The 12,136-nt window shown below is 38.7% G+C and overlaps 1 protein-coding gene across 1 annotated transcript in view; it reads left to right on the forward strand.

Annotated features, from left to right (window-relative positions):
* The window catches only part of LOC127617558 (protocadherin-15-like), a 214,307-nt gene extending 202,432 nt beyond the window's left edge, over window positions 1–11,875 (forward strand). The window contains exons 34-39 of the mRNA XM_052089526.1: window positions 1,461–1,479; window positions 4,726–4,761; window positions 5,309–5,367; window positions 9,141–9,252; window positions 9,470–11,318; window positions 11,739–11,875. Coding sequence (XP_051945486.1) covers window positions 1,461–1,479; window positions 4,726–4,761; window positions 5,309–5,367; window positions 9,141–9,252; window positions 9,470–11,293 — 2,050 coding nt within the window. The 3' untranslated portion in view covers window positions 11,294–11,318; window positions 11,739–11,875. The remainder of the gene's footprint in view (window positions 1–1,460; window positions 1,480–4,725; window positions 4,762–5,308; window positions 5,368–9,140; window positions 9,253–9,469; window positions 11,319–11,738) is intronic.
* Window positions 11,876–12,136: the final 261 nt, after the last annotated feature.

Consider the following 12,136-nt stretch of genomic DNA (forward strand, 5'->3'; position numbering starts at 1 on the left):
ACGTCCTGTATTTGTGTGTATGTTTGTGTGTTTGACAGTGATATTCCATAATTTATTTATGTACAACAGATTGCACACCTTCCCAGGTCACTGTGCAAGTCCCTCATATTGCACAGTACCACACACATATATACCCTCAGTGGCGATTGCTTTAAGATTGCACGGCAAAGTTCAAAGTTTTAAGTAATAAAAAAGTGACAAAAGTGTCCCATTGAGTTCAGTGCAGCAAAAGATTGATGTTCATTGGACTAGAGGCTCTACACGTGCCATTTTGGGTCCCGCCCGGACGGCGTGCGTCTCTGGGAGTCTGCGGGAGCTTAATGAGCTGAGGGAAATTATCTGATTGTTGATTGGGCTGTGTGCTTTCAAACAATGTATTTTTATCCTGCCTGGAAGCCCAGCTTCTCTATATGAGGATTGGTCGAGCTCTCAAACGGGCTGAACCACATGCTGTAACAATGTGATGTATGTAACAGTATTAAGAATTATAACACAATCGCTGTCATTCTGTTGGTTCATAGTGATTGGCTTTGCAGAAGAAGTTGTTTGCGGTTTAACACAATTAATGTAGTGATTATAAATCTTCAATTTCGCCATTTGGCATATATATATATATATATATATATTATTGTAAATACATTTGTAAATATAAGGTTCTGTAAAAATGAAGAAAAAAAAAAAGTTTAAAAACTCAAAACAAAAGAGAATAATTAAATAAATAAATAATAATAATAAAGATGCAAGTATGCTTTTTTGACTGACATTTGTGCTTCCCCTATTTTGAAAATTCACCAGCCACCACTGCATACCATAGACATACTCTAAATTGTTTTTATATGAGGCTAATTATAATTACTACAGAAAGCCTAATCCTAAAAAACTGGATTACTGTCATATACTATGTAAAAGGGCCGAATCTCACAAAACCACTAAAGAAAATGTCTGGGTCATAAATTTACCCACACATTATGTGAACGAAATAAATATATTTTACTTAAAATTCTCAAAGGTTTAAATCACTATGTGTCACTTTAAGAGAGACCCCTTAAATGTTCCCGGAAATTCAGTTTTAGGACAATTTATAGGTGTTGCAAGTGTGTGTTTGTGTTGTTTGTTTGCAATTCATCAGAAAATTACTTATTTCGAAAAGCAGATTAGCATATGAAGATGTAGCTGCAGGTAAAACTGCTTGTGCCAGGAGTACTGCTGCCATTTCGCTGAGAGCATTTCTATCTTTAAGATTTATAAGTGCTTTGCCACTTAAACAAGGCTTTTCATTCTGGTCCAGTGATAAAGAGGACAGAAAGTGTTGAAATGCTCAAACACTGAGATAAATGTTGGCCAGGCTGTTGATGAAAAGAAACAAACTCACTGTAAAATCACTTAGCTAGGCAACAGTATTTACTTTTCCATTTAAATGTAATTTTTTTTTTTACTAACACCTCTGTTCCCTTCTGCAGGCGCGGCATGGGCAGACAGGTAAGCCATTTTTTTCAGCATTTCCTCTGGCCTGTCTTTCATGAGTGGTGTGCTAAGGGAAACATCACTATTATTATTATTGCTCATACTTAGAGTTAAGAATTTGAACAAACCCTTACCCAAAGTATTAAACTTCTGCACATAGCTGCTCTCACGCCATTTTTAATCTTGAATGACACCCTCTTGGCGTGAAGAGGTGTGCTATTACTTTTCTAAACAATCAAACAGTTATCGCCTATGTTAAAACGGGAGAAAAAAGGTTCCATACACTTATTTTGAAGGAGGGATCTAAACAATTTCTATGTACCAGAATATCATAGACTTGATGGGTTCTCATAACACCCATAACACCCTAGCACCCACCAAGAAATTCCCTAGCAACAGTCTTGAATAGCCCTACCCATTGCATAGCTACACCCTGGCATCATGGCGGTGAGTTTTGCATGTGCAGGCTTTGATTTAAAGGACTTTTCTTTAATAAGTTCCGGGTAAGAAACAGCCTTGTTCATTTTCACTTCAGACTGCTAATCGAGTCTTGCGAGAGAATTCCAGTGGAATCTTAATGAGATTAAATCAACGATAGCAACTCAGCCATTGAAGTTACATTTACACCCCACTAAGGAAATTGAAAAGTCTTGTCTTATCTCAGTTCCGCCAGCATACATCAATTTGCGAGAACATGTCACGTCAGTTTCTGAGTTGGCAAGTTAATGCATTTAGGTTGCTGTCAGCAAAGTTATTATCGTAAAATAAAATGAAGACTAAAAAAATTGCCCTAGATGTGGATGTGGATGTGGAGGTGAGTGTGAGTGTATGTCTGTCTATGTGTGGCCCTGCGATGGACTGGCGACCTGTCCAGGGTGTCCCCCGCCTTTCGCCCAATGTTAGCTGGGATAGGCTCCAGCCCCCCGCGACCCTGTACACAGGATAAGCGGTTGACGATGGATGGATGGATGGATGGAAAATGAAGACTAAAAATAAATGTAAAAAATAACATTTTTGTTAACTGAATTAAAAGAAAGAAATAATATAATTGGAAAAAATTAAACTAAACTAAAATAAAAATCTATGGCTGTGAAACAAACAAAAAATAAAATAAAAATAATAAGATTTTGTTTTCGTTTTCTGTTGCAGTATGTTTTTAAACCCTTAAAACCGCCAATACCTTAACATGAAGACGCTACTAGATGGCGATTGTATACGGTCTGACCTCACTGCATCAGCAACAGAGCGAGAATCACTAGAGATTCTCTCGTTCTGTTTTACCCTGTCAATCTGTGATTTGTTTTACATTTGGAACTGGTAAAGAGTTAGATTTTTAAAGGGGCACATGAAAGTGAAAAGTAGCCTGAATGTCAAAAACGAAAAAATAACCGTCTATATTTGTGATATAGCCAAGCCCTTATTTCTAAGGTAATATTCTTATTCTGCTGTTGAAAATAATCCAGACTGTGCAATTTTATAATTTGCTAGTGGTCTAATAATAGCTGCGCGATTTCATTGACAGGCGGCTTTATGTGCTTTCATGCGCATGTGCTCAAAGAACGCTCGTGATATGCGCCTGAACGAACAAATACATTTCAGAATTCTGCCAAAATGCTCATCTTGTTGAGGTAATCATTTAGTGATGTCTAAAGGGTAACGTAAACTGTGGGGAAAAGCAGATTTGTATCAAAATATCAGACTTGTCAATTTTTATGTAACCTAATAGACCTGCTGCTGTCTGTGTGTGTTAATATCAAACAACCGTAATGAGAATACCACTCACTGTTCTTGGCTGGATAACTTTAGTAACAAATGGCTGTTTTCCTCATTGTCCAAAATCCCTTAATATAAATACTAAAACTAAAATAAACTAAAATACAAACTTAATGTACTGAAAAACTAAAACTAACAAAGAGAATACAAGCAAAACTAAAATTAACACAGAGCTACCAAACAAAATTAAAGCTTTACTAAATTAGAGTGAAAAAATGAAATAGAAAAAAAACTGTCTCTGTCATTATTTTTCTCACAAGGGCCTCATTTTTTTCTTCCCCCTATTTTCCGTCTGTAATGCATATCTTTTTGTCGTCATGTTCTGTATGATCATTCATTTTAAGAATATGCAGCAACACCTTCCCTTGGCATTCTCTTTCTCTTTATGCCTTTTTTCTGCTCTACCTCTGTATATATGGTCTCTTAAGCCCAAAGTATACTTCTGTCAGACACGAACGCTGAGCATTTGTGTACGCATTAGTTGTGCAAATCTCGTCATCTGCAGACTGCTTGAGCACTGAATGCACGCAGCCCGATTTTCTAACCTTTCTAACCTAATCTTTGAATGCAAATGCATGTGCCTGGAATTGTTTGCACAATTTAGTGCACAAGGAAGCATCACTCACATTTGAGCCATTGCTGTCACGAAGAAATGCTAGAAGAACATTTAATTGCTGCTAAACATCAGCAGATTAAGGTAAAAACAACAGCAGTAGATGGTGCAAGTCAAGAGCTCATGTGTGAGGAGGTATGGAGATGTCTGCATTGATAAAACTTGAGTCTGAAGGTACAGTATACAAACACACCTTTATGTGTCTAAACTCCTGAGGAAAAATAGTCCAGTGTAGAGGTAGACCGAAATATATATCTGTTTTACTGATTAATCGGTGCCGATAGTTTCTTTTTGGAACTATTGTTATCGGCTGAATTCTATGGCTATATTTGCAGATATTTTTTTCATCATTTCGTCATTTCAAAGAGTTCCTCGGTGTGTTTCAGGCTTATTTATACTTAAAAGTCCCACGTTATGCATCAAATCTTGTGCATTTATTTTTGGAATTTTGGTTGATCAGTAAACTGCATCTGGGATTTTATTATTTTATGACACTTTGTCTGTGCCCATCATACAGGAAAAAACATTTTTTTTTATACCTTCTATAAATACATATAAAAAGAACTATCAGCCGATTAATCAGTTATCAGCCTTTCCCACCACCATAGTTATCGGTATCAGCAAAATCCACTATCGGTCAACCTCTAGTCCAGTGTCCCATAGCATGCACCAATCACGTGTGTATGCGTGCACAGTTGTATGGAGTATACTTTGACAGGCTCATGTTTGACTGTACGCAGACTCTTAAAGCGTTCAAGTCAAAATGAAAGTATACCTAGGGCTTAAGTTTTAAATCTTTTATTTTCCCTTTCTCTCTCTATCTCTCTCTCTCTCTCTCTCTCTCTCTCTCTCTCTCTGTGTGACTGTGCAAGCAGCAGCAGCTGTTGAGACCCTCTCTGCTCCGGCCTGAGGTAGCAGATGTGTTCCTCTGCATGTCTTTTCCTAAATGTCCTCACTATGTCCTTACAAATCATCTTATTTTAACTGCAGATTCTTTAAATCACTTAATAAAGGGATAGTTAACCCAAAAATCGAATAATTTACTCACCCATGCCTATATGACTTTTTACAAAAAAATTAATGTTAGGCAAAATGACAACCTTAGTCACCATTCACTTTTATTTTATGGAAAGAAAAGTTGCACTGAAAGTGAATGATGATGAGACTAGCATACAGCCTAATTATTATTATTATTTTATTTTATTTATTTCCACTGAAATAAGTTGTATGTGTGATAAGTGATTAAAGTGGTAAAGGGTGGCATAATTTTTATTTTAAGGTGAACTAACCCTTTAAGGTAACAAATTGCTCCTTTTTTTAGTATTATATATGACCAATACTCATTGCACTTTAGCAATGATATTGACTTGATTGTAAATTGTTCCCCAAATCTTGACTGATTTCTGTATCCTCTGTGAAGATGAGGTGTAACATCAGTCTTTATGTCTATATTTTTAGGCTCTCTCCATGGAATCAGGTATCGACCCTGGACAAGACTACTATAGCTACGATCAAGGGTGAGTTTCATTTGATGCAGTATATGTGTGTGTACTTTTACAAACTGCAAAGTTAGCAAGTACTGCATCTGTTTGTTATAGATCTTTTACTTCATGTGTTAAAGTTTAAAGGTGCTTTAAGCAATTGTTGTGACGTGACTGAGCCGTTGAATTAGCCACACCCTCTCATTCCAAAACCCCTCCCTCAAAAGATAATTTTGAGACCAAAGCTGAGCAAAAGAGCAGTATTGTTTGTTCCTGTGGCTGTCAAATTCAACAGTGGCACAATAGCGCCCTTAACTGACAAACATCATGAGTCATTTCCTCAATGATCGGCTTAAAATAAAACACTTTGAGATTCCTATTCCAATGATTGATAGGTGAAAAACATCAATGTCTGTGGTCTGCGTACAAAGTATACGTCTGTCACAGTGAGATATCTCAGGACACTTATTTCATTAATATCTTTAAGGCAGTAGGAAAATGTTTTGCATACTTTTCCATAAATAAATCGCTTACAGCACCTTTGATATTTAATTTTAACAAGCTTGCTAAACTGTGTATGGTTGTGTCCACAGAGCCCTAATAAAAATTGTATTTTGATATTACTTGAAATTTTCAGATGTGAATTGAGTTATAGAATGAAGTTGTTTACAGAACAGGAATAAACTTGTATTTAGCTACAGTGTGTGAATGTGGCCCTGGCAAGTACAGTACATTATCTGAGCATCTCATGTTTGCAAACAGACAGGGGAGAGATGGCAGAAACAAAGAGACAGAAAGTCAGAAAGGTGTAAATGCTCTTACATCAACACACATGATGCTGTGTTGCGTTTTACCATCAAAACAGATGCCATGCAAATGTTGTTCTGTGGACTGCATGGTTTAACGTCAGCCGCTCTAAGATGCCAGAAGCTTTGATGAGATTAATGTGTCATCAGCGCCATACAACCGTCTTTAGCTATGCTCAGTGGATTCATTAAGACACACTTTGCACTTTCAGGCCTGAGTTAAGACTCAAGGCAATGGCTTTATCCAGTTCATTAGCTTGAGTCTGTAGACGTTCCTACTCAAATGAACAGCAGATGGTCTTAGGGTCACTGGAGTGCTCTGAGCATTAACTTTGATGACCACAAAGATCTCTGTTGATTGAGGCCTTCTGCAATTTTTGTATAATTATAAAATAGTTTTAGTCCTGGATGCTTAATGGGCCATGCATCATTCCATCCATGCTAAAAACACAATATAGTAGTTATGACTCAAAACACATGTTCCTCTTTCTGCTTTGTATATCAATGTACAGCAAGGATTAAAAACAAAATATATTTCATTTTGGTTCATTCTGAGCCAAAACAGTATTTATTTATTTTTTCGGTTCAGAAGTTCTGCTGCCTTTTTTCCAAATGGTAACTGGTTACAACAAAATGTAAGGACGGTTATTACGTTTTGTTTTTTTACGCAGAGTACTCTTCGTTAAAGGTGCACTCAGACATTTTTTCGCCATAACATTTTTTACTCCTAAAGAAATTTATTGTAATTTTGAAAAATATGTATAAAATCATGAGATGAGGACTCTAGTCATATCGGTAACCTTATAAAAGCTGTTTTAGTCTACATGGGGCAGGGGCGCCCTCATGGGGGCTGCCATTTTAGAATCACATGGCCAGCTAAATAATACTTGCTTAATGTTATTGGACACTTTCTCTCTTGTATTAAATTAATCAAGGCTGATTGTGAATATTGAATTTCTACAATGGCATCTGAAACTGAAAATTCTGCATCCACACCACTAGGAGTCACTGTAAGTCCAAGATGACATGAAAAAAATTTACTGAGTACATTAAGGGGTGGGTGAATTACCAATTGCAGTGTTACTAAATCTCACAAGAGAAATTGGCAACCTGGTATGGAAAAACAAGCCCAATATAATACAAAAATAAGACTTGTTTCCCTCTGTGTTGGAATTATGAGCATATAAATAATAACAAGCATACAGATCATTATAATTATAATAAAGTATTATAATAAAATGTCATTTTAATTGCATATCTGCTTCTCAGTCAAAACCCAGCAGCATCATATTTGTGTTATTGCATCACATCAAACATTTAATTCAGTGAAGACTTGGAAACATCATAGAAATGTAATTTTTTACCTCTAATAATGTTTTCTTTGTATCTAGATGTACAGTATATGCAGTAATTATATATAGCTGTTAAAAAAATGTGCAACATCCACAATGGGCAATTAGGCAAAGTAATAATGCAGTGGTTTCCTTCAGGATCAAAGCACATGTTTCATTTTCTGGGCAACATGAAGTGATGTAATTGAAGAAAAATGTACTGTGATAAACCCTGTGATAACATTATTAGAAGCAAAAAATCTGTACATTTTTGATATTTGTTTTTGTTCCTTCAACCCTTTTTAGTCCCTACTGTACAGCTCACTACAGCCAATTATTAATCTGAATAAACAACTTACCAGGCAGGTTTATAAAAGCAATACGATTATCATTAAAGATTGAATATACCATATATTCACAGTTGAAGGGGTTGCAGGTAGTGCCAAACAACACTCTGACTATGACCATAGTCACAATATAGCACAGCCTCTTCTACCTTATTGCATATTTAACACGTCTTGAGAGTTTGATGCATAATTGTTGACCAAGTCGTATGAACAATTCTTAAAGAGAATTCTCTTGAGAACCTTTTATCCCATAGCACCCTCTCAAGATTTCCTCATCTACAGTCAAGACCTTCAAGAAAGAAAGATGGCTTTGATTCCAAAGACATCAAGGGAGAGAGTGTTGAAGATAAATATTACACTTCAGTTGGGCTATAGATCTGTCAAGCCTGAACTGCACCTGCTATTAGAGTGGCCTGGACTGTTAAAGATCGAGGGCTATTATGAGAGCTTAGGAATCATTAATAGGGTTTTAGCCTTTCATCCTCTGATCACTTGGTCGGTATGTTCCATGTAGGTGGGGCAGCATGTGGGCAAAAGTCAGTATCAAACATAATGAGGCTTCTGCTTTGCCTCCTCACTCTGAATAAGGACTTTAATATTCAGCGTTTTCATTCTTAATTAAAAGCCGATTGAATGTCTATATTACTGTATGTGTCCACTGGCGCTGGCCATGATCGGGACTTTCCTGTTCATTCTCTATTGAAGCTAGGTGGCAGGGTTGTGTGTGGGATGGTGGGATTTAAAGTTAAGTGGAGCAAGTGGTGAGAGCATCATAAAGTTCTGAAATGCAAAACTTTATGCAAATGTGAGGCATATGCTGGATACAGCAGCACTATGAGGTATCATGACATAATATGGAAAATAAATATTTTCAGATTTTGCACTATTTTTAGGTCATTAATAAAAAAGACAATTTGTGATATTGACTATGTTAACTCCTTTGTACAAAAGGTAATATTTCCTTTCTTGTGATGCACACAAGATGTGTTTTAAACATTCCCAAATCATCCTGGTATGGGTCTGCGTATACCAAATATTCAGAAATAATTTAATTCATGTAATTTTTCTATTCCATTTTTTCACTCAAATTGTTAAGCTGATAAGATAATTGATAACCGCTATATATGAGGACTTTATTGACCTTGTATTAAAAGAAATCATGCAACTGTACCGTGTTTTATAGACACAACCCTAAAGTGGACAATCTATAGCAGTTATGTTGAGCGGCATTGGACACGTAGGGTTATCTATGAACTAATTTTGCTCTGCACACAATTAATGGAAATGAGGTTCACATGGTGTAATGTTTTCCTCCCAAAATCCAGATATGAACCATATCCACCCTATGGCAGCCGCAGGAGGCTGATCACACCCATGTATGATGAGTACGGAGAGGCCATCGTGGAGGATGATAGTTATTACTATGGTGGACCAGAGGTAATCTTACATTCATTACTTTGAAAATTCAAAGATAACTCGCAGGTACACAGTGCAGTTATGTTTTCTTTTTGTTCTTTAACTCATAATCTCTTCATCACTAATAAATTATCATTATCATTGTATCTATAATTTCATATCAGGGTTTATACAGTTTCATTTTGCAATCTGTGCTGTGAATAATGAGGATGTTGTAAAGGAAATTATATCACAACAGGTTCGGGGAAGAGGGAGAGGTGGGCGAGGGAGAGGTCGTGGGCATGGCAAAAGTGTGGGATTCCAAGATTTCCCACCAGAGGATGAGATTGAACCTGAGGCAGAGCCTGAGCTTTCTGCTGAGGAGCCAGTAGAGGCTGAACCTGAAGAATCCAAAGCGACAAAGAGGCTGAGATCTGTCATGAAGCTCAGCAAGCTGCTTGCTGCTGGGAAGAAAGTTGAACAACCATACACCTCCCCATGGAAGAAGGCCAAGATCTTCCCAATGATGTTTGGGAAGGGGAAGAAAGACAAAGATTATGCTAAGCTGACATCTGCACGCCGTATTGACAGTCAAGAGAGCCTGAGTGGTGGGCAGAGTCCAAGTGGTTCCATTGATGGCACATCCTCGGCTAGGAGTCGACTTGGGAAAGTCCTGAAACGTATTAATCTGGCAAATAAACTCAAAGCTAGAAGGAAATCACAGAGTAGCATCAGTCGAAGTTCTGTTAGCGAGAAGGATGAATCAGCGGAGTCAGAGAGGGAAGAGAGGAAATCAAAAGTGTCCATCAGTGTCAGTGAGCCAGAGGCCAGTGGGAGTGCATCAGAGGCAGAAAGCCGAAAGAAGAGCTTAGATGAGGACGAATCATCTGAGAGGAGCAGTTTAGCAGCATCTACTGAAGATAAGGACTATCTGAAAGTGGATCTGGACCGAGATGATGCCAACGAAAGCACAGTAGATTCTGAATCAGAGCCAGAAGAACCAGACGAGTCTGATGCGGAGAGTAAATCTAAATCTGAAACCGAGAAGTCAGGAACTGAAAAAGATTCTGAGGCAGAAGAATCCGAAACAGAGAAAGGGTCAGACTCAGAGGAAGAATCTGGCTTGGAGGGAGAGTCTGGGTCTGGAAAGACCTCAGGAACAGAAAAATCTGGAACTGAAAAATCAGGAACCGAAGAAGAGTCGAGTGCTGAGAAGAGCTCTGCCACCGAAAAGGAGTCAGATGAAGAATCAGAAGAAGAGGAATCAAAAGGAACAGAAGTGTCGGGATCAGGTTCGGAGCCATCTTCTGCTCACTCTTCAATGAAATCCTCTCGCACTGGGGGATCCTCAGAGCACTCTAGTGCAGGAACGCAAAGCAGTAGAAGTGGGAGTGTTTCTGGTAGTGCTAGTGGTACTCCGAGTGGCAGTGGATCAGGTGGCAGCACTGTAGGGTCTTCCGCCCGGTCTTCTGTAAGGTCCTCAAAAGAGCCATTGTCCAGTGAGGAGAGCAGTGCCAAGAGAGGGTCAGGGAGTTTGAGGCCCAGCGACTCTGAAGAGGCATCTGAGACAGAAAATAGCGAATCTGCGGTGTCGGATGATGCAGGATCAGATGCTGTTTCAGTGTCTGGCAGCGAGAGAAGTTCCACAAGCTCTAGATCTGCAGGAGGAAGTCACCGCTCTCGCAAGAGCATCATTACCCGATCGTCCCAGGACATCATCGAGGAGGAGAGTGAGGAGGAGGAAGAAGAGGGTTCTGAAGAGGAGGAGGATGATGAAGCTGCAGAGGAGAGCAGGGAGTCAACCAGTGAGCTGAGTGATGGATCAGTGTCACAGAGGTCAAGTGTACCAGGAAGTGGAGGAGTTCCAAGCCCATATGTCACGGAAAGCAGTGTCACAGAGAGCTCAGATGAAGCATTTGGAGGCCTCTCACCCATCACAGAGGTGGATGAGGATGCCATAACCTCAGGCAGCGCCTCAGCATCTGAGAGTGGCTCTGTGCGTTTCTCACAACAGTCTGGAACCGGAGGAACTACGGAGGAAATAGATGCAGATTCTGAGTCTGGAGATTCCACAGCTTTCTAAAAACACAAGGAGTGGTCAAAGCCAAGTAAGACTAACAGGCTTCTGCCTTCTAGTGAAGTGATTCTCTTATTCTGGTGTGCTCTGGAGCAATTCCAACTGCATGGGAATGGGGCAAATGACATGGCATTACATTTTCAATGCTGTCTTTCTGGTGTGTGCTGACTTTTCTCCTCTTGAGTGGACTAACGTTATCTTCACCTCTAAACTATATCAAGTGCAATGCATGTTTGTCCATCTTCTCATGTTTGCTTTTCCAAAAACAGATTGTTTTAATAGTTAGATTTTTGTATTGACCCAACATGTAGGGGTGTTTTCTTTTCTACTAGGGGATTAAATACTTAATCTTACAAAGTTTTAATTCTATTACAGTTCTTTACGTAATTGCAAAAAAGCAACTTTGACAGTTTCTGATTTTTTGTTTATAATATCTCTTTCTGATGTCCAGGCTATCAAAAAAAAGAGGATCAAACTGGTATTAGATGGAGAGGATGACACAACTTCCACAGGAGAGGACAGTGGACCGGACATCCTACGGAATCGTATACCCAATGTCAGCAGCAACGGGTCAGTGTACCTTGCCCAAAATGGTACCATCATCCGAACACGAAGGCCCCCATACCCCAACAACTTAAAACTGGGCTCACCAGCACGATTAGGCAAACAGTTTAAAAAACTAGACAAGCTAGGTGTCACACATGAAGAGCATTTACCGTTAAATGGAGATAATTGCCCTACTGTTGGCACCACTGCCCTTTCATCTTTTACTGATCACAACCTTAACTCCAAAGAGTGCAGTGTAATGGACCCCAACTACATAGGGCCCAAATCCAACATCAATAAAGC

Source organism: Xyrauchen texanus, chromosome 24 (genome assembly GCF_025860055.1).
Source record: "Xyrauchen texanus isolate HMW12.3.18 chromosome 24, RBS_HiC_50CHRs, whole genome shotgun sequence".
Classification (NCBI taxonomy): Eukaryota; Metazoa; Chordata; class Actinopteri; order Cypriniformes; family Catostomidae; genus Xyrauchen; species Xyrauchen texanus.